The sequence below is a fragment of the Cricetulus griseus genome, chromosome 7 (assembly GCF_003668045.3).
Source record: "Cricetulus griseus strain 17A/GY chromosome 7, alternate assembly CriGri-PICRH-1.0, whole genome shotgun sequence".
Classification (NCBI taxonomy): Eukaryota; Metazoa; Chordata; class Mammalia; order Rodentia; family Cricetidae; genus Cricetulus; species Cricetulus griseus.
Window position 1 is genome coordinate 90,198,170 of NC_048600.1, and position 25,086 is coordinate 90,223,255.

General features: G+C 41.5%; 2 protein-coding genes and 2 long non-coding RNA genes across 4 annotated transcripts in view; 2 read left to right on the forward strand and 2 right to left on the reverse strand.

Annotated features, from left to right (window-relative positions):
• The window catches only part of Gosr1 (golgi SNAP receptor complex member 1), a 31,860-nt gene extending 27,173 nt beyond the window's left edge, over nt 1-4,687 (reverse strand). The window contains 2 exon segments of the mRNA NM_001246745.1: nt 1,800-1,920; nt 4,626-4,687. Of these exon segments, the coding sequence (NP_001233674.1) occupies nt 1,800-1,920; nt 4,626-4,656 (152 nt within the window). The 5' untranslated portion in view covers nt 4,657-4,687.
• Nucleotides 4,688-4,780: 93 nt separating this feature from the next.
• On the forward strand, nt 4,781-13,919 carry LOC113836780. Its single transcript, XR_003487273.2, has 3 exons — nt 4,781-4,932; nt 5,859-6,024; nt 13,860-13,919. It is a non-coding gene; the product is annotated as an uncharacterized LOC113836780 (long non-coding RNA).
• A 2,574-nt stretch (nt 13,920-16,493) lies between these two features.
• Cpd (carboxypeptidase D) overlaps nt 16,494-25,086 on the reverse strand; it is a 54,610-nt gene continuing 46,017 nt past the window's right edge. Inside the window, 4 exon segments of the mRNA XM_027426693.2 lie at nt 16,494-20,408; nt 22,047-22,146; nt 22,712-22,897; nt 24,078-24,209. Of these exon segments, the coding sequence (XP_027282494.1) occupies nt 20,182-20,408; nt 22,047-22,146; nt 22,712-22,897; nt 24,078-24,209 (645 nt within the window). The 3' untranslated portion in view covers nt 16,494-20,181.
• Nucleotides 20,405-24,891, forward strand: LOC118239165. The gene is made up of 2 exons (XR_004770797.1): nt 20,405-20,643; nt 21,316-24,891. It is a non-coding gene; the product is annotated as an uncharacterized LOC118239165 (long non-coding RNA).

Genomic DNA, 25,086 nt, shown 5'->3' on the forward strand with positions numbered 1-25,086 from the left:
AGAGGACACAGAAAAAGCATCTTGCAATGGTATTCCCTGACAGACTGAAGTCTTAAAATTGTATACTCATTGGCAAATGTGAGCCTTAAATCTGGGGCAAAAGCTAGAAAGAAGAACAGAAAATTTACTCACTGAAAAAAAAAAAATCATCACTCTCCTTACTTGGTGAAAGTGTGCAAAGCAACACCTTGCACTGGAGTCCATGGGACATGCTACTAACACTTTTAGGACCCAAAGTCAACACATTGGCCTTGCTAACTTTGCAAGCCATGTATATGTCCTTATGAAAAAAGGAACACTTTGGCAGAATAGTGAAAGGAGCTTGTGCTGGAATGTTTAATACAGTAGCTTTTAGAATGTGGGTTCTGGAGAGAGAGAAGGTGTTAAGTTCAAATTCAAGCTCAGTTTTGTTGTTTTCATTATTAGCTAAAAAAAAAAAAAAGTCCGTTCTCCACTAATCTTTGAAAAAATACAGAAATAAGAGTTGATTAAAAACTGACAACTCTGTATACATTGTATAATCTGGGTGGAAATATTCACAGAAGCATATATACAAAGCTCTAAGAACAGAACCTGCAATATGGTAATTATTCTATGTCAGCTATTAAAATTATTATTAATTAGCAAAAATTAGAAATGCCCATCAAATAGCTAAATCTTATGCAGTTGTTTAATATATGTAGCAAATGAAGACAGTAGAGTTAAATGCATCCACAACTGAACCTCAGAGATAATGTTAAACAACAAAAAAAGAAAAACCCCAACTTCAAAATAGCTTTTGTAAGATACTATGAATTGCTTAGGAGTACTAAGATATGTAACAAAAATAGTGATATTTATATGTAAATAGAAAAGATAACGTGGTATGCTATTAGAGGCTTCACTTGAATCTGCAATGATTATTTCTTAAAAAGAGACACAAGCAAAAAAGGGGTCATTATGTTATTCCTTATATATTTCTAAAAATCTCAAACATTTCCGATTTTTTTTTTTTAACAAGTGGATAACCAAAAGTAATCACAACACTTAAAAACATGAATAAATTTTTCTTGGGTTGTAATATGCTAGTTCCTATAAACAAATAAATAAATCAAACATTAAAAATACCTTTCATGATTAACTGTGAGAGTCCTGCATTAGGTTCATTCTAAAAGAATAAACACCAGGAAAACAGTTTGTATGTTTTGCATTTAGGTAGCTCCTCAGTTCCATTCAGAAATTAGAAAACAAAAATCAGCAGGTGGTGGCAAATGCCTTTAATCTCAGCACTAGAGAGGCAGAGGCAGGCAGATCTGTGAGTTTGAGGTCAGCCTGGTCTACAGAGAGAGAGCTCCAGGACAGCCAGAGCTATACACAGAAACCCTGTCTTGAAAAACAAAAACAAAATGAAACAAAACTCATTGTGAGCAGATCAGACATTTCTGTGGACTGAGACCGAAACTTCTTTGGATTTGCCAAGGAGCCCAGAATGAGTTTGCAATCACATGTTTCCTGTCTCAGTTTCCAAGTGCTGGGTTAACAGATTTACAGACCTGTGTCAAAAACATTATTGATATAAGTTCATTTTTAAACTCTAGAAGTTTCTTCCTGAGCTATCACAATATTTGTCTAAAGATCTCAAATAAATGTTAGTCTCAAGAATTAGAAAGAATTTCAGTAAGACACCCCCACACACACATAAAGACAATGACAAAGAAATTGTATTAATAATTCACCAGTAGACTAAGTCATAGAGTTCTATATCTCAGTTTACTTTTAAAAACATCGCATAGTTAAGGTATAAGAGAAGCCGGTAGTACCTATACCTATCGCGTCCTCCATCTCGGGCGCTGCTGTGACTGTAACTTGTGCACAGTTTACTGAAGGAAACTAGTTTCAGGTCAAGTTCATTTTCCAGCTGTCGAGCTTGTTTCCTGAGATCTTTAAGGAAATTACAAAGGCAAATCATTTTCCACCAAGAGACATTAAAATCACAAAACTATTTTGAAGAAAGCCTACTATCACATATTGCTCTCTGATCTAGTTGCCCAGAAACCAAAGACTTACTACCCAAGAAAGTAAATTAAACTTCAGATGGGAGCACTATGGGAAGCAGCAGTGAGAGACACACAATCTGTCACTGTTCTTTCAAAGACAGCTTGACAACCAACCTAACATTCTTGATACTACTTTTACAGCAATAACCCAAAGTTGTAACTTGAAGGAAAACAAGAATAGAAATCTTGATATAAATATAAAAACGTGAAAATGGTTTGTGACCACCACATCAATTTACCAGCTAACTTTACAAGAAGTTTACATTCTTTTGAAAGAAATTTCTTTTCATGTTTCAAAGCTTTGTTAGGGTTTTGGGATTCTTTTCATACAGGTAAAATACCTTAACAATTAAACACAAAGAAAAAGCCAATCAACAAAAATTAAAGATGGCTTCTTCAAAAACATTGGTGTGGGGGGGAAACAGAGGTTAAAAACAAACAACGCACCATGAACAAGGCAAAATACAAATGTAACAGGTTTTTTAAAGCATGTTTTGCCTGGTGGTGGTGGCCCACACCTTTAATCCTAGCACTCAAGAGGCAGAGGCAGGAGGATCTCTGTGAGTTCGAGGCCAGCCTGGTCTACAGAGAAAGTTCCAGGACAGGTTCCAAAGCTACACAGAGAAACCCTGTGTCAAAAAAAAAAAAAAAAAAAAAAAAAAAAAGAAGCAAACAGATAAACAGGTGCAACAGCTTGGCTTCTAAAGGGCTGAATGAAAGACGCCACACCTGGAAACTCATATACATATGAGTATTCTTATTCATGGTAGAGTTCAAATGAAAGGACTAAAATATAGGAAGGAATGATGTAAGAATGTCTCAGGACAGAAGAATATGAATGCAATCAAAGGAGGGAAACAGAATTGTATTAACATAGAGACCAAATCCCACTTCGTATGTCAGCTCAGCCTCCTTCTGTCTTTAAGATTTACTGATGATTCAGTTCATTTAAAAGCTTCAGTCTTCAATTTTTAAACCTCTACTATCAGTGTTTTTCTATGCATGCTTAAAGCATCTGGCACAAGGTATACTGCCAATCATGGCTTGCTATAATTATTGCATCATAGGGTTTCATAGCCTAATGACTATCAAAGACACCAGTAGCCACATCTGTGTAATTTAAAAATAAATTTTAGCTACTACAAATATTTCCAGTGGGCATTTTAAATACATGTTTTAAGGTCTAGGCAGGTTTCCCTGTAAGACTAGTTATTTTTTTGTCTAATGGGAAACATCAAGTAGAATGCACGTTGAAAATATGACACATTGGGACTTAAAATTCAGACTCTTATGTCAAGTGGTTGATGACGACAATACCCTATGTGGCGATGTATTATTTACGATTTATTAAAGCCACTGGAGATCAAAATAGCAAAGCAGCCAAGCCAGTAGATCTTACTTTTGCTCAGCTGAAAAGGCAATCCTGTCTCCACAACACTTCAGAGGCAAAAGACTCTTAATGCCTGTCTTGTCTTCCTGATACTCTTTTCTCTACCCAGCCATATCCTCCTGTCACCACCTCCCTAGTGCTGGGATTAAAGGCATGTGATCCCAGGTGCTGAGATCACCTTTGTGTGAGCTGTTTCTTTTAGGACAGGATCAATTTCGTGTAATTAGTTGTGGCCTTGAACTAACAGCGATCAGCCTACCTGGACCTCACAAGTGGGGGATTAAAGGTATGTACCACCACTGTCTGGCTTCTATAGCTAACTAGTATGGCTGTTTTGCTATTTTGATCTCCAGTGGCTTTAAAAAATCATAAACAATATATCACCACATCATACTTTCCAGGAGCTTCATGGGTCAGAAAGAGGGAATAGGTTAAAAAAAGAAAGAAAAGGTAAAGAAGCAAATAATTCAATGAAAATGTGAGCCATTTCTGATCTTTGTGGCTCACTGTAGTCTAGGAATGTTTTACATGACCCTCGCTTGATTGGACCAGATTTTCAGGAATTAAACACACTTGAATGTTCTCTTGGTGGGAGAAGGATAACAAATGTAGCAATTAGAACCCTTTATCATTTTAACAAAACGATCTTGGACTCCAGAACAGAAGGTAAAGTTATTTTCAATATTCTGTTACCCAATCCTCGACGAAGTCTCAATCTTAATTGCCAATAGTGGTCCAGGAGGAGACAGTCCACGGCCAATGTCTGGGAGCCCCCCAAGGCCGGGACTGACAAGTTCCTCTCACTCTTACTTTCCTGACAGTGACCGTAACTCCAAGGCTCTGACTACTGTCTTCCGGGCTCTGGATCTTCTGGCTCGACACTCGTCTCCTCCCAAGAGTTCGTCTCCAAAGCCCCATCCTCAGTCTCACTACTCCTCAGACGCGTCCACCTGGAGCCTCAGGCGCCTCTTCCCTCCATCCCGGCTCCCTCCACTCCACCCAACCCCTTCCCAGATCCGGTTCACTCCGCCCCAGCCTCTTCCTCAAGTTCCCAGGCCCGGGGCGCCTCTCGGACAACCTCACAGCGCAGTGTGGCCCTTCCTGAGGTCTGCCTCTTCCCTCTGCTGCCTTCCTCAAGACCCAGCCTCACGCAGTGGCCCCTGCACCTCGCAGAACCCTCCCGGAGGCCTCGCCCTCACCTTCCCAGTAATTGCTGGTCCCCGCCGCCATCTTTGTTGCCCAACGTCATTCGGGACAGGAGAGTAGAGGCGATGTGGGCCAGAGAGTCACCTCCACGCCTTCTTCCACCCAGAGCGCCAGGGCTGACGGGATACGCGAGTCTCCGTAGATACCTCCACCTGGTGGACAAGTCGTTATTTTACAGCTGTGAGTGGCACGTTTGAAAACTTGGGTTTAGCTTGTGAGGCTGTCTGAATCTCTCTGTCCTGGGTGTTCATACCATCTTCCTCGCCCTCAATGGTCTACGCTTGCTCCTCCTGTCAGCAGGTGACTGAAAGGAGAGGAGAGACACTCGCGGTTTCCCTCATGCCCACTGACATAGATGTTTTGGGACTGGTGTATAGTGGGTAAGGTGCCTGCCTGTATGTAAGAGACTCTGGGTTTGATCCCCAGCATTCCATAAACAGAACATGGTTACATAGGCCTTCGATCCTAATACTCACAAGTGGGGATAGGAGGATCAGAAATTTAAGATCACCCTCGGCTACGTAGGGAGTTCAAAATTGGGGATAAATGAAATCCCGTCTCAAGAAGAAATGTATCTCCAGTCTGCAGTTTCCTTTCTCGGAGCTAGCCGCGGCTCTTTTCCTCATCCCTCTCTCCACTGTGTCCATCTTCCACTCTCCCGCATGTGATGCTTTCTTCCTTATGTCTACAGCAGAGCCTCAGCCCTCTCTCCTTTCAGGTCAGCAACGGTGTGCCAACTGCTTCCCTTCCCTTCCCTTCTCTGATATGCGCACAACCTGCAGCTCACCGATTTGGTTTAGATTGGCTGGCCTGCAGGTCCCAGTTTTGCTCCCCAGTGTTGGGATTACAGCCATACGAAGCTATGCCTGACTTTTCATGTTTGTGTTAGGGTCTGAACTCGCATCCTCATGCTTGTATGTAAACACTTTACTGATTGAGTATAATATACATTAAATTAATAGATTACTATGTGTGGTTTAAGTTCATTGAGAAGTGGGCTGTGGACATAGGGTTACCACTCTTGCCCTCACACAGTCACACACTTCATACCCAAGCATCTCTCTAAGTGTCTCACAAGATAACCTGTCTGAGGATGGGCTGGCTGGCTGGCCCTGTGAGAAAGGAAAAGTAGAACAGCAAAAGGGCCCAAAGAGTAAAAATACCATGTCCATGAAAACATCGGAGAGAGAAGTGTTAGAGTCTAAACACTGTGTCTTTGATTGCAGCTGGAAGGCCAATCAGTCCCAGTCACTTAGCCAACATAAAGATGGCTGTGGTGAGGAAGGCTCATTGGCAGTCTCACCTAACAGAAGATATTCTTCCTGGAACCCTTTTGTGGATCAGAGGCTCCAACTGACTGTTCTTGTTCTTGGTTGTTTTCTGCTGGATGACGTAAGTGTCTGATTTCATGTACTAAATACTACCTCCTTCCTGTTGGCTGTTTCACTCTTTTATTTCTGCTTGCTGTATACCTAAAAAGCACACTCGTTTGGAAATAGCATGGCTATTGCAGAGCATTCTTCATGCAGAACACTAAGCCCTCTTCCCAGGTCCCCAACTACTCATTTTTAGTACTCTATTTCCATTGTTCTGGTTGGAGAGTATCCACTATTCTCTCTTCAAGTTGATTGACAAACAAATGGGTCTTTCTTCTGCCCCCTCCACTTTGCTGCTGAACCCATCTGGTGAGCTGATTTCAATTACCAAACTTTTCAGATCTGAAAGCTTGCACTCACTTTCTCATGTTTTCTTTGTGAAAACTGTTTCCTGATAAGACTCTTTATACAACCATGTGTTACAAGTTTGTTTATAACTGGGCATGGTGGCACACACCTTTAATCCCAGTGCTTGGGAGGCAAAGCTAGTGGTTCTCTGTGTGTTGGATTTCCAGGACAACCAGGGCTATGTAGAGAGAGTCTATCTCAACGAACAAAACAAACAAAATAAAAAAGAGTTTGTTTATAAGTGCTCACCAGATTTGTTTCATCATCGGTGCTTTTAAATCCTTGTCAGATAATTCTGACATCTAGATGTTGGAGTTTGTTGGTTGTGCTTTTTCATTAATTGAAATTTCCTGGGGTCTTCCCATATGAGTAATATATATCTATGTATGTGTCTTTGGGGGATGGATCTGTTGGTAAAGCAAACATGAGGCCATGAGTTCAAATCCCCTAGCATCCATATACCCATGTTAAAAATAAATAAGCCAGGCATAGCAGATTGAACCTATAACTCTAGTGTGGGGGTTGGGGTAGAGTGGGGAGATGGCCAGATCACAGAAATTCATTGCTCTCCCCCAGCCTAGGGGAATCTGTGAAGCTCCAGGTTCAATGGGAGACCCTGTTCCAAAAATAAGGTGGAGACTGATTGATAGAGACATCCAGCATCTGTTTATGGCCACATGGACACAAATGCATGCATGCATACACACACACACACACACACACACACACTTATCACTCACACAAAATAGAAAACTAAAAATGTATGGTGGTTTGAATATGGAATGGCCTCTCACATGGTCATGTATTTGAACTCTTGGCTTCCAGTTGGTGATGCTATTTAGGTTGTAGAACCTTTAGGAGGTGGAGTCTTGGTGGAGAAGATGGAGTCTTTCTGGAGGAGGTGGAGTCTTGCTGGAAGAGGTGGGGTCTTGCTGGAGTCTTTCCAAGCAACAACATATTTGGGGTGGGGGTGGGGGAATAATTTTCTCTAAATGAGCCAGTGTTCCTAGTTACTAGGCCTCTGAATTTGCTCTCCTATGGGAGGTGGTAAGATGCCCACAGCAGCTGACCTCAGCCAAAGATCAGCGAAACACTTCCATATTCAGACTAGAGACATGTGACATGCAAGAGTGAAACCAGGAACTAAGGATGATGGCCCTGTGGGTGAAGTGTTGTGCAAGTATAGGACCTGAGTTCAGATTTCCAGCACTCACATAAATGCCAGGCAAGTGTGGCTGTAATCCCAGCGCTAGGGAGTCAGAGATAGGAGATCCCTGAATCAAGCTGGCTAGCTAGGCTAGCCAATCATTGTGCTTTGTTCAAGTGAGAGAACCTGGAGAACAGTGAGGAAGACACTTGACAGGAACCTCTAGTGTACACATGCACACACACATGTGTATGTATGCCCACATAATGCAAACATGCATCTATACATGTACAGATACCACACAGACATAGGTATGCAATAAAGAAGAATGAATCAAAATCCATGGTACTTTTGGTGAGTTAGAGGACCAGCTTTTACAGACTAGACCACATCTTAGTCTCCTATTTACTGCTATTAATGGAAATGCTGAACTGCAGATTTCTTGAGGTGCTCCTGAAGAGAACTGCCAGTAGACAGCTTTTCTTAACTGCCCAGAAATGTGCCATGACTTTCCAATAGAGTGTCTTCTTGGAAGAGACAACAGGGTGTTGACACTGGGTCTCCTACAGTCTCTGCATTGAAAGGCAGGGTTTAAAAAAAAAACAAAACATATTTACACATAGAAACCAGGTTGTAAGGACACCATGAGTGACAAGAAAGCAATGCTCAGTAGAAAGACATGGAAGCCTCTAAACCTCTCCTTCTTTAGCCTCTTTAGTCAATTTGAGGGTTCCTTTTCATGCTTCAGGATGAGTATATAAGCAGGCTTTCAGTAGAGAGGTTCACAGGACCCAGCCATCTGAAAACACTTCATTAATTTGAAAATAAGAAGCAAAAAGCTATTCCTCCACCAGCACCTCCTTTATCAGACCCTCCTCCCCACTTACATATGACACATGCATTTATATTTCTCTAATGTAGAAACACCTGCACTAAATATGTGTAGCATCATTACATTGCAAGTGTTTAATACATAACCAGTTATTCCTGGGGTATGCAAGAGGTTTAGAAAAATATCTCTAATCAAAGCTCCCAGCACTAGATGATGCAAAACTCAGAATGTTTGGCCTAGAGAGCTCTTGACATGTTTCTTTGGATGTACCAAAGACCCTTCACCAGGCAGCTCGGCAGCACAGAGGTACAGCAGCCCCAACAGGAGCTTTGTTGTCAGTATACTCACACCTCAGGGGCAAGGAGAGGAGACACTGTTTGACTGTGCCATTTAGAACCCAGGGAAGGCCTTACCTGGCTTGGAGGGCCTGAGAGATGAGCACTGAGCCAGGGGAATGAATGGGAAGTGCCTTAGGATTTCTATTGCTATGAAGAGACAACCATGACCACGGCATCTCTTATAAGACATTTAATTGGGAGGCTTACAGTCCAGAGGTTATCATCATGGAGGCACACAGTGGCATGCAGGCAGACATAGTGCTGGAGAAGGAGCTGAGAGTTCTACATCTTGACCTTTAAGCAACAGGAAGTGAACTCTGTCACTGCGTATAGCTTGAGCATATGAGACCTCAAAGCCCACCTCCACAGTGACACACTTCCTCTAACAAGACCATTCCTACTCCACAAAGTCACATCTCCTAATAGTTCCACTCCCTTTGGGGGCCATTTTCTTTCAAACCACCACAGGAAATGATATGTAAAGTGGGGGAAGCTGGATTCTGTTTCAGACTAGGAGGCAGGAGATCCAGGTAGTAGTTGAGGACCAAAGGCTAGACCACATGGCAAACAAGGTTAATAATGGGGAAAATCCATTGGCAAGAGCCCAAAGGAAAAGAGGGCACTGACCTGAGAACCTATTTCTCCTGCCATGGCTCGTTTCCTTATCTATTGTGTAGGTAAGGTATAGGAGTCAAAGACTTTACACTCACCATATAACAGAAGCCTTGTCACACAAGACAAACAGCAAGGACTCTGCTCCCTGACTGATGATTGCATCTTCTAAATGCCTGGCTCAGCAGGTCTTCAACACTGTAATCCACGAAGGAGTCACGGAAACTGGCACTGATGCTGGGTGTGTCCTATGAAGCTGTCACTGAGATTTGTTGGGGTCTCACCAGGGCATTGAGGTCCATGCTGAACAAACATACATATGAAGTGTGAGTGCTATGGGATACTCTGCAGTGTTCTTCCTGATCAAGGTTTTCAGGAACGTAGGACATGAATGGTCAATGATAGCAAGGTACAATAGCCTGGGGCATTCCTTGACTTGGCAGAAGAGTTGCATCCCTAGTGGTAGATTTTGCACCTTCCATGATATAATCATGACTTTGGAACAGATAGCCACATGGATTCAGATCTCAGAGTGTATTTTTCCCTATAATGCTGGGCATTGGACCTGGGGCGTCCACATCTAGGCATGTGCTCTACCACTGAGCTGTAGCTCCAGCTCTCATGTGTGTGTAGGCCCAAGGTTGAAGTCAGTATTTTCCTCAGTTGCTGTCTGCTTTATTTTTGGAGGCAGGATCTCTCACTGAACTGATCTGCCTAGATTGGCTGACCAGCAAGCCCAAGTGCTTTTCTTGTTTCTGCCCTCCCAGCACTGGGGAGTGTATGCAGCCTCAGCCAGCATTTTTATGTGCGTGCTGGGGTATGAAACTTAGGTCCTCATGTTTGCACTTTACTGAGTAAGGCATCTCCGCCTCCCCTTCTCTCACAAGCCCTTTGTAACTTTTAATTTTGAGACAAGAATCTCACTAAATTGCCTGGTCTGGCCTTGAACTTATTCTGTGCCCTACAAGCCTTGAACTCTTAGTCCTCCTGAGTAGCTAGGGCTATAGGCCTGTAGTCTGGCTGGTCTGTAGGAATTCTCAGAGTACCTATGGAAGATGCTTCTGCTCTTTGTTTACTGCTTGGGTGCCACAGCTTGGATATCCACCCTGCTCACATCCCACAACACTTAGGGTTTCTCTGGCTTCAGATAGTCAGGTAACCAGAGGAGCTCTCTCCCCTGCTCCCCAGAACTCCTGACTCCCATCCTCCCCTCCCCTTCCCACCCCATCTCTACCCCTCTTGAGATGCCTGGTTACAATCTACAATTTAGGGAGGCCTTGAGCTATGTACACCAGGCTGGCCTCAAATTTGCAATGATCCTCCTGCCTCAGTCTTCTAACTTCTGGGATTACAGGTCTTAACCTGACACAGGCTTCCTTTGATTTTGTTTTTGATAGGTAATTTTTTAGTAGAATGCTGTCTATTGTGGATACAACTTTCAAGAATTTAAAGCTCTGGATGATTGAATGATTATCATCATCCACTGAATAGAATTTGTTTCTTTTGAAAATTCTATTATTATTATTAGTTTTTATTATTATTGTGGGTGTGGGTAGGCATGAGTGCCACAGTGTGCATGTAGAGGTCAGAAGGACAACATGGGTTTTGGAGATGGAACTCAGGTTGTTAGGTCTGTGTGGCAAGTGCTTTACCCACGGTCTTAGGGTTTTTATTGTTGTAAAGAGACACTATGACCATAGAAACTCTTAAAAGGAAAGCATTTAATTGGGGCTGGCTTACAGTTTTGGAGGTTTAGTCCATTATCATCATGGCGGGAAGCATGGCAACATGCAGGCACACATGGTGCTGGAGAAGAGCTCAGAGTCCTGCATCTGGATCAGCAGGCAGTAGGAGGAGACTGTGTGCCACACTGGGTATAGGTGGAACATATATGAGACCTCAAAAGCTGTCCTCACGGTGATACACTTTGTCCAACAAAGCCATACCTCCTAGAGTGCCAATCTCTATGGGCCAAGCATTCAAATACCTAAGTCTGTGGGGGCCAATCTAATTCACATCACCACATCCACAGAGCCATTTGTCTGTCCTAGAATTTACCACTGTCTCTTGCAAGCAGTCAGAGGGAGTAGGGACAGATCAGCTCAATCCACTGTGGAACTGATGCCAGGTGGTTTACTTTAGGTTACTTTTACTGTGCAGCTGTTCCTTTTCTAACAGAAAGCGAGTTTACCTGTGTCCATTGTGTCACATGCTGGGCTACTGTCACTCAGTCAGTGATGAGGTCTGAACCTGCTGAGTGTTCTGCACTTGCTTGGCTTCTCTGCTATTAGATAGCACTCTTTCTCCTAAGTCCATTTAGAAAACAAATGCCTGCAGGCAAACATTTTATTACCTGTTCACAACTCAATTTACTTTAGGCTACTAAGCTCTTCTTAGTAATTCCCCAATTCTTTGGTGTGTACTTATTTTATTTATTTATTTATTTATTTATTTGAGACACTGTGGGTCTCACTAATTAGTCCTGGCTGTCCTGAAATTCTGTGCATAGGTCAAGCTGGCCTGGAACTCAGAGGTCCATCTGCCTGTTTCCCAACTATTGGGATGAAAGATGTGTGTCACCGTCCCTAGACCAGCTTTTCAAATTGCTCTTAATAAAATATGTTCCAACTCAATTCACCCAGAGTTACAAGATGGACTAAATTATGTTATTTGTAATTTTCCCTATATAATATTGTCTGCAATTTAAAAAAATCAATCCATTTTTCAAAAACAGTTTAGTTTTATATGTAAGAGTGTTTTGCCTGCATGTATGTGCAGTGTGTACATACTTGAAGATGTATGTACACCCAAAGATAGGAGGGGAGTGTCAGATCCCCAGGAACTGGAGTTAGGGACGGTCAACCACCATGTGGGTGCTACAAATTGAACCTGGGTCCTCTCCAAGAGCAAGTGCTCTTAACCTCTGAGTTGACTCTCAGCCCCTGGTATCCATATCTTATTTTCATGCTGAGACTTCTTGTCACAGAGGAAAGTTCAGATACTTTGGTGGGTGTTTTTGGCGACAGGGTAGGAAACTCCAACTCTGCAATTTTCATCCGACAGGATTCTAAGTTATGTCTTTTGCTTCTCCTTTGTGTTCTGTGTTCCACTAGAAGCTACATCTCAAAGATGGTCTCAAGTCACACCTACCCAGTTCATATCATATTTACTTTGAAGCCCCCGCTCTCTAGTTTGTCATCTGCTCTACTTTAACATGTTTTAGATCACATGGTGATCTACATGGGGCCCAGTATCCCAACATAAGCTTTATAATTTGGCAGTGGTAAAAAGTTTCTGAAGATGCCATCACTAAGAATTAATTCAATATCAAATGTATGCTGGGTAGTGGTGGCACATGCCTGTAATCCCAGCACTCAGAAGGAAGAATTAGGCAGATCTCTTGAGTTTGAGGCCATACTGGTCTACAGAGTGAGGCTACACAGAGAACCCTGTCACAAAACTCAACCCAATAAAATGTGGAATGATTCCAAGGTATCAGGGCTATGTTACAAGGTTCAGTGTTTTAGCTGGGTGTGGTAGTGCATGACTTGAATCCCAGAACTCCAGAGGCAGAGGCAGGTGGATCTTTGTGATTTCCGGGCCAGCCTAGTCTACAAAGCAAGTTCCAGAACAGCTAGGGCTGTTACACAGAGACACAGAGAAACCCTGTCTGGAAAAAAAAAATTGACAGTGCTGTGTCAGTATCACATATTCAGCCAGGATTTAGGTAAAAATAAACAAAAATACTTATCTCATTAGCATGTAAATGTTTTAATCTTTAATAGTGAAATTATGTGTACCAAAGAATTAAAATAAATTCTTGCCAGGCGTTGGTTGTGCACACCTTTAATCCCAGCACTCGGGAGGCAGAGGCAGGTGGATCTTTGAGTTCGAGGCCAGCCTGGTCTACCGAGCGAGTTCCAGGACAGGCTCCAAAACAATACAGATAAACCCTGTCTCGAAAAAACCAAAATAAATAAATAAATAAAATTCTTTATGGTTGATTATCACTGGATACTTGATTTTGTATGGGTACTCTTTATTCTCATACACACAGGATTGTGTAAAAATTTTGTGCTCCAAGTGGACATGGTCAACAGCCCTATTAGACCCCCTTCAGACTGAAACAAGCTTGTCTTTCTGGCAGTGATTCTAGATCAACACTGGAGTGACACATCCATTTGCTGACATCCCTCTGTCTTCCTTGCAGTTTGCTTCCCAGCCAGCTGGTGGGACTGAGGGTGGGGAGGGTAGAGGGTATTAGCAAGTACACTCTGTGATGTTATTTCTCTCCTGAATTCTCTACTTTCAAATCATATATATATTTATTGTTGTTTGTTTTTCGAGACAGGGTTTCTCTGTGTAGCTTTGGAGCCTATCCTGGCAATTGCTCTGGAGACCAGGCTAGCCTCGAACTCATAGATCCACCTGCCTCTGCCTCCGGAGTGCTGGGATTAAAGGCATGTGCCACCAACGCCCGGCCCAACTTATATATTTTAAAGATGCTTTGACTTCAAAATTTAAGTCTAAGGACAGGCTGCTTGGAAAAAAAGTTTCTACTTATGTTTCCACAGAAAATGAAAAGCTATGGATTCCTTCCAGACTAATATGGTTTGATGAAGCAAGACACCCTGAAACAGTGTCCCAACTGATCCTACATCTAAAACAGCTGAGACGATGCAGCCTTGCAGACTACAAAAACAAGGACCTGGCCAGATTTCTGTGTTTTTTTCATGATCCCTATGGTATGGACATCGACCCCCAACCAGCAGGAAGCAGTTTGGAATGAATGACGCCCAAATTACCAAATATTGTTTATAAATGTTTGTTTTCATTTAAATGGGTTTGGCTATAAATGACAATGAAAACCCTTCTTTTTATTTAGACAGAAAAGAGGAGATGATGGGGAAGGTCCTTCTGTGTATATGTTTGTCTTACTGGTTGATAAAGTACTGTTGACCAATAGGAAAGCAAGATAGGTGGGACTGGGAGTTGAGGATTCTGGGAAATGTAGTAAAGAAGTCTTGTGATCCAGGCAGGAAGTGACATAGCAGGCAGACTCAGAATATAAGCAGGGACAAGAAGGAAATCATCCTCTTGCTCTTCCTCTTCCTCCTGCTGTCTGCTCTGGAGCCACCATGTGATCCCAGCAAGACAGGATGCATTCCGACGGTGTCCTCCATAAAATAAGTCTTATGATTATGGTTGATAATTAAGACTGAGCTAGCAGATAAGAAATCCTAGTCATTTGGCCAAAATCATTGTACCTAATATAAGTCTCTGTGTATTATATGGGGCCCTAACATGGTAGGCAGAACTTGGGCGGAACTTGGGCGGCTGGCAGAAAGTGCCCACATAGCGGCAGGGCTTGGGTGACTTGGAGTAAATACTTATCATTACAGAATATCATTACATTCATATCCTATTTGAATATGTTTTTTGCTAAAGTTGAGGTGTCCATCTACCCTCACACCCACCTTTGGAGATAAGGAGTCTAACTATATAAACCAGGTTGGCCTTCCTCTGCTTCCTGAGTGCTAGGATTAAAGGCATGCACTATGCCCAGCTATACTATCACTTTTAATTACCATGCTGCCTTCAATCTAATCATGAAACTCATACCCTTTTGTCTTCAGTCTTCTTCCAGGAGAGACTCAAAACTGTACTATACTCTTAACACCTCTTAATTCCACTCTACTCCACTGAGGTCAGCCTGTCATTTTTACTCATCTTATTCACATCTGTCTACACAGTAACAGGGAATCAAATTCCATTTGGCCCTAGTCAAAATTACTAAAGAAGTGGCATGCTTGCTTAGACCTATTACTGGTTAATGTAGGTGGAAACTGTAACATTAAATGTCATGCTTTATCAGATTCCATTGCTTTTTAAGTTTTGGGTCTCTAATGGCATAGTAATTTAACATTTATAGTAAGTAATAGGGAATCAGTAATAGAGTTGGATTTTAAATGCAAGTGAGAATGAAACATGCAGACCTGCATGCTGGCCATTTATTAATAATTGACAAGCAAATGAGCAGTGACCACTGTATTCACAGTGCTGGTAACAGCTCCGAGACATCTGAAAACTGAACACAATCAGTAGATTGTGTTTACCAACCAAAAGACTTCTGGATTCAGGCATGAAAAAAAAAATGGTAAGATTCGGGACAGGATTTCAGTTAAACAAACTTTTAACAAAGAAGTATAAATACAACCCAATCTCAACTAAAAACAGTACAAAACGTCTGGAAAATCAAAACAAAGTTCCAGCAAGTTTTTCTATCTAAATATGCCTTCTAATTGAAATGGTGACCTCTAAAAGATCTTTGTTCATATTACTGAAAAACTACTTTCAAATGGATCAGGAAACAGTAGATGAAAGAAAATGACACTGGTTACTCCAAGTATTCAGTTTTGAGCCAAATATCATGCTAACTCCCTCATCAGCCCACACTGTCATTCTATTGAAGACTGTTCCTTAATAGACATGAAACTGAGACTCTGAGCCTGTTCTGAGAGTCCTACAATTCAAGGTCACATTGCAAATGACATCCATTACCAACTGGGTCAGGCTGAACCTCTCAATACTTCCTCAGGAGACTTACCGAGAGATGCTAAACGCTACTAAAGTACAGTTTATTTTAATTTCTGTTCCTCTAATCTGGGCTATGAGTTGCCTGTCAACACAGTCCATGTTTTACCAACCTATTAGAACAGAAATATTGAAGAAACTTGTTAAATAATAAGGGGACAGTGATTTCTCTTCACTGCATCTGACATGCCAGGACATGTTATTCTAACTGGTCTTCACCTGGAACAGCGACCATAATTTTAACAAACAAGTTTTACATGGGTCTGTAAACGTCTGGCGCTTTCCTTATCTGAAAGACAGCACACAGAATGGTTGTGAAGTGGGTGCAATGTTAAAACCTGGGTTGTCATTGTGTGTGGTGCCTGTGGAGTGGCCAAATGTGTCATTCTAGACAAGCTACACAAATGTGGCTGCTATGTGATATCATCACTTTTGAAACAAAACCTCTGTCAATTCATATAGACAGGAACATTTTATAGGTGACTCCCTATATTCTGACTTTGGTACTATTTTCTTCTTAAGTTAGGTAGAAGGACTTAAAACTTTCAAAATTAGAGCAGTAACTTTCTTTGGTCTATTGTTTTTGAATAAAAATGAGACAACACACAAAGAAAGACAAACATCATAAAATAACTTTTATACAGGATTAGTAGATCTGTTTACATATAAAAACAAAGGACCTCATTATAGTTAGATTTCACATAAATTACACAGATTAACTTTTAAAACTACTATTCTTTTAAAGTCCCTTTTAAAATTTTCATTTTGAAGGCACAGTGCATGAACTAAAACAAAAGACTGAGCACTTAAGATGAATGAGTATTAGGCATGTCACAGAAATAGCTATGGACAGTTTTGGAGCTGGGGAGTTATCATTCTGAAAAAAAGCAGAGTGGTGAAAATAACATAAAAAAATTCCATGTCATACCTCCAAAAAATCTGCAGCACAGAACGTAGCTAGTACATTCATGTTATGCCATTTATAAACATTGTATTTGTCTATATTTACATAATTTTTGTCCAATTGCCTCAAAATGGTAACCTACTTTCAAATTTCAAAATCAACTAGGAGAGATTTCTGAGAGTCAGTGGAACCATTAATGAATTTTTTTTTCTAAATTAAAGGAGAAGTGGGTGTTGGGAGGGTTTTCTTCAAGAACTAGAAATCCAAATTCAATTGACATTAATCAAACATCCTAATCACCCTCCCCCCAAAACTGCTAAAATTAAAACAAACCAGAAACCTAAAGTTATTAACAAGTTGCTATATAGAAAGATCAATGAATATTTAACCATTAGTGGAATTTTCGTAATAATAAAGGAAAAAATTGGGGGAAATGCTGGGCTGCTACTGTAAAACAATCCCACCAGAGACCTACACAGAAGGACACCATGACATATTCATAGCCAAGAAACTTCTAAGAGAGCAGGGACAAAACCTGACACAAGTGTGAGTACAACAAGACAACAGAACTATTTAGTGCTGAGAATGAGTGGAAATGAACGGAGGAGCAAGTCTTGGTTACTGGTAACCTGGTGCTCGCTGAAAAACACAGCCAGTTCAGACATAAGCACTACCTTTTTATTTTTCCACTCATAATTGGTTTTAAATTTAATATTCACTAATTCAGCAAATCTCATTCAGATGAAATCACCAAGATCAACCAAGCACACTGAACCAAAAATACAATGTATCCTTCCTCGAGACTGACAAGAGTCCCAAAGCCAGTTCCCTTCAGTGAGGATGGCAAGTGCTCTTCACTGGATAGATCCCATCACCACCCAGAGTTCCACCAGATACAACAAAAGCTTGCCAATCTTTACTAGTACAAGCGCATCCTCACAGGCAGACACTTTAAACATTACCTACCACTCATGTTCTTTTATTAAGGAGCAGGGAGGGAAGAAGGCTTGTAAGCTCATCACCAGGACAAAACAATGCCTTGTGAGCAAAGGGAAGGCACATCTCAGACTGGGGCAAATGTCCTAACACTGTGACACTAAGTTGGGTCCATGACTCTAGAGAAATGGAAAGTCTCCAGGAGAAACACTGAAGAAATGCATTCCCCATCCCATATGGCTTCATTGCCCTCTGCTGCCAAAGTGGTCCAAGATTAGATTAGATCCACGCATAAAAGAAGGCAGGGGTAAGAACACAGTCTTAGCAGTCATGGATCCCATACATTCATGTTCATAGGTAACAGAGGGTGGGGAGGGCTGGTTTCCAGCTTAATGCATTAGAAGTTCATTACAGACTTAGAATTTGGGTTTCATTTCAGAAAACAAAACGACTAAGAGAACTATTCTGTATATTTATCTCTAAAACTTTCACACATCCTTTAAAAGGCATGGCCTCTGACTGCTGAGATGTACTGTTAAAGACACTTAATTCCGGAGAACAAGTGGAAAGGAGTCCTTCAGTGAACACCAATGCTAGTAAAGCAAAGGCTGTCACATGAACTTGGTTTCCAGCTGTAATGTCCCAAGCAGGGCCCAGCCATAAGCCCCTTGTTGGTTTTCTGACTTGGCACTTTTAAAAATAAAGCTGAAAAAGAGCAATACACATCATTTAGAAAAACACAAAGTGTTATTGGAAGAAATGAAACCATGTGCCCGTCATTAGTATTAACTTCCACGAACTATTCTGTCCCTGTGGCAAAACAGGGATTCAGACCTGGTAATGCCAGCGCTGATTCCAGAGTGGCCGAACCTAAGCCACCTAACTGACCACAGCTAACAAATGTCATGATCTCATTACTCCTTTCTACTAACCAGGATCTCCATTTCGTACAGCCACTCGGTGGTGCATTCCTCACAAAGAGTGGCTGAGCGACCTAGGTGAGCTGAGGCTTTGGGGTAACTGATAAATTAATGGTATCAATACAGTTTGGAAAGGTAAGAGCTAGTTTTTTGATCCCCTGATTTAGTACAAGTTCAGCAGCAACTTGGCCATTAAAACATTCAAAGATATTAAACTGTTACGTCATTGGTAAGACTCACTTACAAAAAGATCATTCCACTGAACAGCATTAAGAGACACAATAAAATGCAAATCTTTCAGGTCTTTGCCTGACTGGCAGTGAAGAGGACACCTTCACACCACTGTCCCATCACACGGCAGTCCTTCAGTTGACTTTTTTTAAATGGAGGGAGCCATATTTAAAAGCTTTGAACTGAAAATTTTAACATAATTGCTTGATTTAGAAAAAAAAAAAAGGACCGTCAAAGGAATCAGGACTTGTGGAGGCCTGTATGCACATAGCCACAGTATTTTCATCACAGGGTGAAGGCTTGGGCTGGAGCATCAAGTGTAGACATTATGGATCCAAATGTATTAAGAATGTACAAGTAGGTCTCTTCCACTCCTAGATATTTTCATCAGTAGAATTCAGGACCTTTAGGTGTGGGATCATCTGGGAACCGTAGGCGTACAACACGGAAGGGGCTGAGATTTAGGAAACATTAAGGAACAGGATTCCTAGAAGAAGGGGTGCTTCACAGATAAAGCAGCAGCACCTGTGGGTTTTCCCGAGTTAAGACAGGCACGTCCTCATTTCTGCTCTATCTCCCTCTCACTTCTACTCACAGGACCCCTGGCGCCTCCATAGCAAAGCCAGTGAGTTCCCCTTAAGATGAGGGTATTGAGAGCTTTGATAACCCTACAAGAGAGGTAGTAAAACCCTGCTACAGCACAGCCCACCAGTTCTGATCCAGCTTGGAAACAGGTAGAAAGACAAATACGGAAGCCCGCTTATTCCGTTTCCTAATGTCATATATGTTTAAGAATCATCCAGCCTCCATTACCTGAATAAGAGAAACCCCAGCTATTTGCTAACTGGAGAAGAGAACTCAGTAGATGGAGAAAAATCTCAAGTTTTTAAAGCTTTATGTCAGAGTCTGACTGGTGTCCCTGCCTTAATGTTTCTGGATTCTTTTGGCCTTTAAAGTAAAGAGAAACAAAAACGAAAGCCACCTGATGTGCAAAATACAACATCTACTAGATGGCTTTATGCTGTCACTACATAAGCTCTGAACAGCTCATCTTAAATTAGAAAGGAAAATAAAGTGGCTGTCCCATCTTCTGCTGCATAAATAGAAATCAGATTTTTAGAAAAGGATAAGAGTACTTTAAGGGAGGGAAGTTCAGAACTGCCTATGGTATTCAGAGAATATGCACTTAGCAGGTTCACTTCCCAAAGCTCTTTGAGGAAGGAAGGAATCCCTCTTCTTACTGCAGTGTCTCCCAAGAGGAGCTGTCATTTTACTTGGTGTTTATGCAGGGACATATGCAAAACATGGTTTTCAATGTTTGCTAGAATATAACGTTTCCTCCTCTGTGTCTGTTTCATCCTGGAACTCATGGCTTAGGAGGGACTTCTTGGAGCCAGTAGACATCATTCGGATTTCATCTTCATACTCATCATGGTGCTGTCGCAGCCGATGGAAGCCATCTTTGTGTCTGTTAGACTTGATGGAGCAGATGCACCAAATGATGCAAGCCGTTAGGATCAATGCTGACATTGTGGCACCTGTCCGGCAAGACCACATGGGAGTGTTATGAACAAGCAACTACCTCTTTTAATAATCTATCATTTACTTTAATTTCACGCAATTAAGAGCAATTTGCTTGGTCTAGAGATGTTCTTCTGTGGTAAATGCTTGCCTGGCAGGCAGGAAGCCTGGGCTTCAATCTCTGGTATCTCAACAAAAACCAGCCCTGTTATCCCAGAAGCAGCACACATATAGTATGCAAGCTGGAAAACAGTAAGTAAACCCAGCAAGAATCAAAGCCCAACACTGTGACATTTCTACTGCCTGAAGAGAATTTTTAATTGCTTTAGTGTTATTTTCCCAGATCTTCTTTCTTTCTTTTTTCCTGTGCTAGGAACTGATTCTAGGGCAAGCTCTCTACCACTGAGCTGCACTCTCAGCTCCCCAGATCATTTTTTTTCTTTTTTTTTAACTTAAAAATAGTTAAATTACAGTTTATTTACATTGTGTGTGCGCACATGTGGCAACCATGCATATGGGGGTCAGAGGACAACTTTTAAGCACTGGTTCTCTCTACTGTGCACAGGCTTCAGGGACTGAACTCAGGTCATCATCAGGCTTGTGCAGCAAGAGCTTCTACCCACTAAGCCATCTCAATGGCATTCATTTACTTATTTAGACTGGGTCTCACTGCATCTCAGTTGGAGACTCACTATGTAGTCCTGACTGATCTCTAACTTGCAGTGATCCTTCTGCCTTAAACTCTCTTTTATTTTTAAACTTGTATACAAGGTTACCAAAACAACAGCTTAGCAATAACAACAGAAAATAATAGTCATGAAATAAAAATTGTGTTTACAATAGCTAATGGCTGGCAAAGCTAGATTTGACCCACCACTGAATCTGGCTCCTGTGCCTTTAACCAAGTTCTTTGCAATTTTCCAGGTTCAAATGAGAATACTAAGAACCCCACAAGAGGTCCTGTGACCACACTATGTTCCCAACATTCACCCCAGACCTCCACCTCTGCAACAGGACTTGGGTTTTTGCATTAAGTCCAAGTTGAACTGAGAAGTGAATGAAAGATCATTGTGTTAAACAGATGCAGCACAGTGGAAAATTTCTTTTTCCAACTATTTCCCCCTTAACCTTTCAGTAATTCAAACATGGCACAAATTAACCCAGGGGAGAAAATGTTTCCTCTTTCCTGGACCTTAAAAAACCAAAATGTAACTTCTAGCAGCCAGTGTGATCTTGATATAGAGCAACATTTGCTTGTTTACCAATATCCAGTAAGATCCACTTGTGTTAACTATGGTGGTAGGGTATGGGATGCAGATCAACTCTCTGTTGCCTAGAGCTTTTATTTTGGTGAGGGACGTTAAATGTAGACAATACAGTGGACAGATAAATTTATTATGATAGAAAAAAACCATATGGGCTACTGTGTTAGCTAGAGTAATGAGAAAAGTTGTCTTGGTGGAGGTGAGTTTGAATATGGACTGGCAACCCAGAAAAACATAATAGGACAATAGCTTGGGGAAACCAGGTTTAGATAAGTAGAATCTAGGGAAAAAGCAATTAGCTAGAGGTGTTTGTGGGAGCTAGCCACTCTCAAAGTGTAACAGCAGAACTGGTTTTAACTTCAAGTACTAAAACTGAAAATCGTTCGTTACCTGATACAGTTACCACGAGTTCCCTTGGCAAACCAAATATCCGGTTATCTGTATCAAAGACTATTAGCACAGAACTGGCTGCATCATGATGTACAAAGACCTAGAAGGATAAAGTGTAAGAATCATAAAGAAGTCACTGTGGGGCCTGGAGAGATGGCTCTGCAGTGAAGAGCACTGGCTGCTCTTCCAGAGGATTTGGATTTGGTTCCTAGCATCCTCCTGGTGGCTCACAACCATCCATAACTCCTGTTCTACAGAATCCAGAGATCCAAACCCTCTTCTGGCTCTGCTGGCCTCCCATGTGCATGGTGCACAGACACATATGCAAGCAAACATCCATACACATCAAATATTAAAATTAAATTTTAAAAAGCCACTATGGGTATACTACAGCCCTGCTTCACTAAACACTTTTGGGTCTATAAAGCAAACTAGGAAGGTAACTGAGTGTCATCTAAACTACACAAAATGCTATTCCAGTTTTTCTTTTGTTGCTGAGAAATAGAAAACTACCTTTTGGCAACAAAAAGATAACAGATGCTATAATCAAGAGATGGGCATACTTTTCATTTCTTTATTCCTTTCAAGCTCTCTAACAAGTTTCAAAATAAGACACAAATATTATTAACAATAAACACTTATATAATCTGACTTGAGTTTCTTACCTGTGAATGCTGCTGCTGGTACCCTTCAGCGATGGCATTGATGTTATGGACACCAGGAGCTAAAAGCACATGGAAATAACCCCCCTCTTTTGTGTGCACTTTTATTCCATCATTAAGTACAATGACTGCTTTAGAGATCGGTTTACCAGTCTTGTCTTTAACTAACCCATGGACTCCTTTGTGGACCTGGAAAAAATGTTGACATAATTTATGTTTTCACAATGTCAGCAGATGTTACAGGCAATAGTTTGAGGCTTGATCAAAATCAACTAATCTCTATCTATCTATCTATCTATCTATCTATCTATCTATCTATCTCTTTCTCTCTCTCTCTCCTTCTACACAAAACAACAACAACACCCTTGTAGTTATAGGCAGGGCACATCCTATAATCCTAGCTACTTAGGAGGCAGATGCAGATGCAGATGCAGATGCAGGAAACAGAGGTCAAGGCCACCCCCATCAAATTAGCAAACCTGCCTTAAAAAAAGTAGGGGTTTGATGGTATATTATAGCTCAGCGGCAGAGTGCTTAACAAGCATACAAAGGGTTCTTCTTGGTACTGCAAAACCCAAACCAAATCAAACATGACTTTGTCAGCCTGGCTTATCCTTCATCCCCACTGACCCTGACCACATTTGCTCACCAGTCAGTACTTCAGAGCCAAAGGTAAGAGAAAGAACTGTGACTCTGAAAGCCTAAAGCATTAGAAGCAGTCTGCAGATGCCTTGAGTTGCTTCCTTCCATTGTACAGTGACTGTAACTGGGTGGCCCTCAGTTGGAAGAACAGGAAGCTCCCAATTATATAGCAGATTAAAGATATGTGCATGCATGGCATCTATTTTGGCAACAAAAAGATGAGCAAAATTCAGGCTGGGGAGATGGCTCGGAGGAGGCGAGTGCTTTCTACTCCAGTGTGAGGAGAGCTGGCATAAATCCCCATAACCCATGTAAAAGACCAGGCGAACATGGCAGTCCACCAGTGATCCAGTGCTCGGGAGGCAGGGACAGAGATGCCTGAGGCAAGCTGGCTAGCTAGACTAGCTAGATTACAGAGCTCTGGGTACAGCGAGATACCCTGTCTCAGTAGATACGGTGGAAAGTGAGCTCATCCTGTGACTTCCACATGCCCATGTACACATGAGTATGACAGCCCACGTATTAACAGCATGCACACACATACCCCACCACCACACACACACACTTCCACACACAAAAGAACAAAATGTTTCAATATACATTGAAAAATGTCTTAATAAAGGTTTTCATTGAATATACTCCTCTGATGAAGCCTAGCATGTATGTATGAGGCTTTGGGTTTGACTCCCAGTATCAGAGGGAAACAAACAACTCAAAACAAGCTCACCTCTACCAACATGCTAAGGAGAGACCTCTTGTTCTCTGCCCACAAGGCAGGGAGTTGAGCTGCACTAGGGAAGTAGCAACAGCTTGTATACACAGTGATTTCTGGGCAATGGCCATAGGTAACACTATAATCCTGAAATGCAAAGTTCAGAATCAAATTAATACATGTAAAAATTAACTTTGTAAGAAAATGAAATAAGAAGTGGGTGATGTAAGCAGCATTTGAGGTATATTTTACAACAAATATAAATAAATCACCATGTACAACAATGGGTCACATACAGGACAGTGACTCTGCCTACTTCATTCTAATGTGGCAGTGCTTCCCACAGACCCTGTTATTGGGGTTTGCTGAATGAATGAGTCCACATGGAGAGCCGCCTTGCCTCTCAACTTTAGAACTCCACTGTTGCTCCCACAGCACTGGAGGTGGAGGACAAGCCTGATCCCTTCAGTCTGAGCCTGCTGTGGCAATGGCCATGGCCACAGCAGAGTACTTAGTCAAGTGCAGGAACCACTTGTGCAGACAGATTTAAACGTTACTTGCCATCACCCTCCCTCAACTGTTCCTTTTTACATTTACCTAATGATATTAACTAACTTTCTAACAGTCATGAAATTTCATCTTTTTGTTGTAACATTTTTCTTATTGACTATAATGTAGTTATATCATTTATCCCTTCTCTTTTCTCCTTCCAAACCCTTCCATATACCCGTCCCTGCTCTCTTTCAAGTCCGAGACCTCTTTTCTCATTGATTGCTGTTACATATATTATGTATATGCATATATGTCTAAATATAACCTGTTCAGTCTATATAATGTTACTAATATGTTGTGTTTCCAGAGACAACTATTTGGGATTATAAATAATTGGTGTGGTATTAGATAACCAATAGGTGTGGTATTAGATAACCAATTGGTGTGCTGTTTCTTGGGGAAAATTGAATCTTCCATTCTAAGCATTCCTCAGTTGCTTATAGTTTAGCTTTTTTGGTTTTGTTTTTCGAAA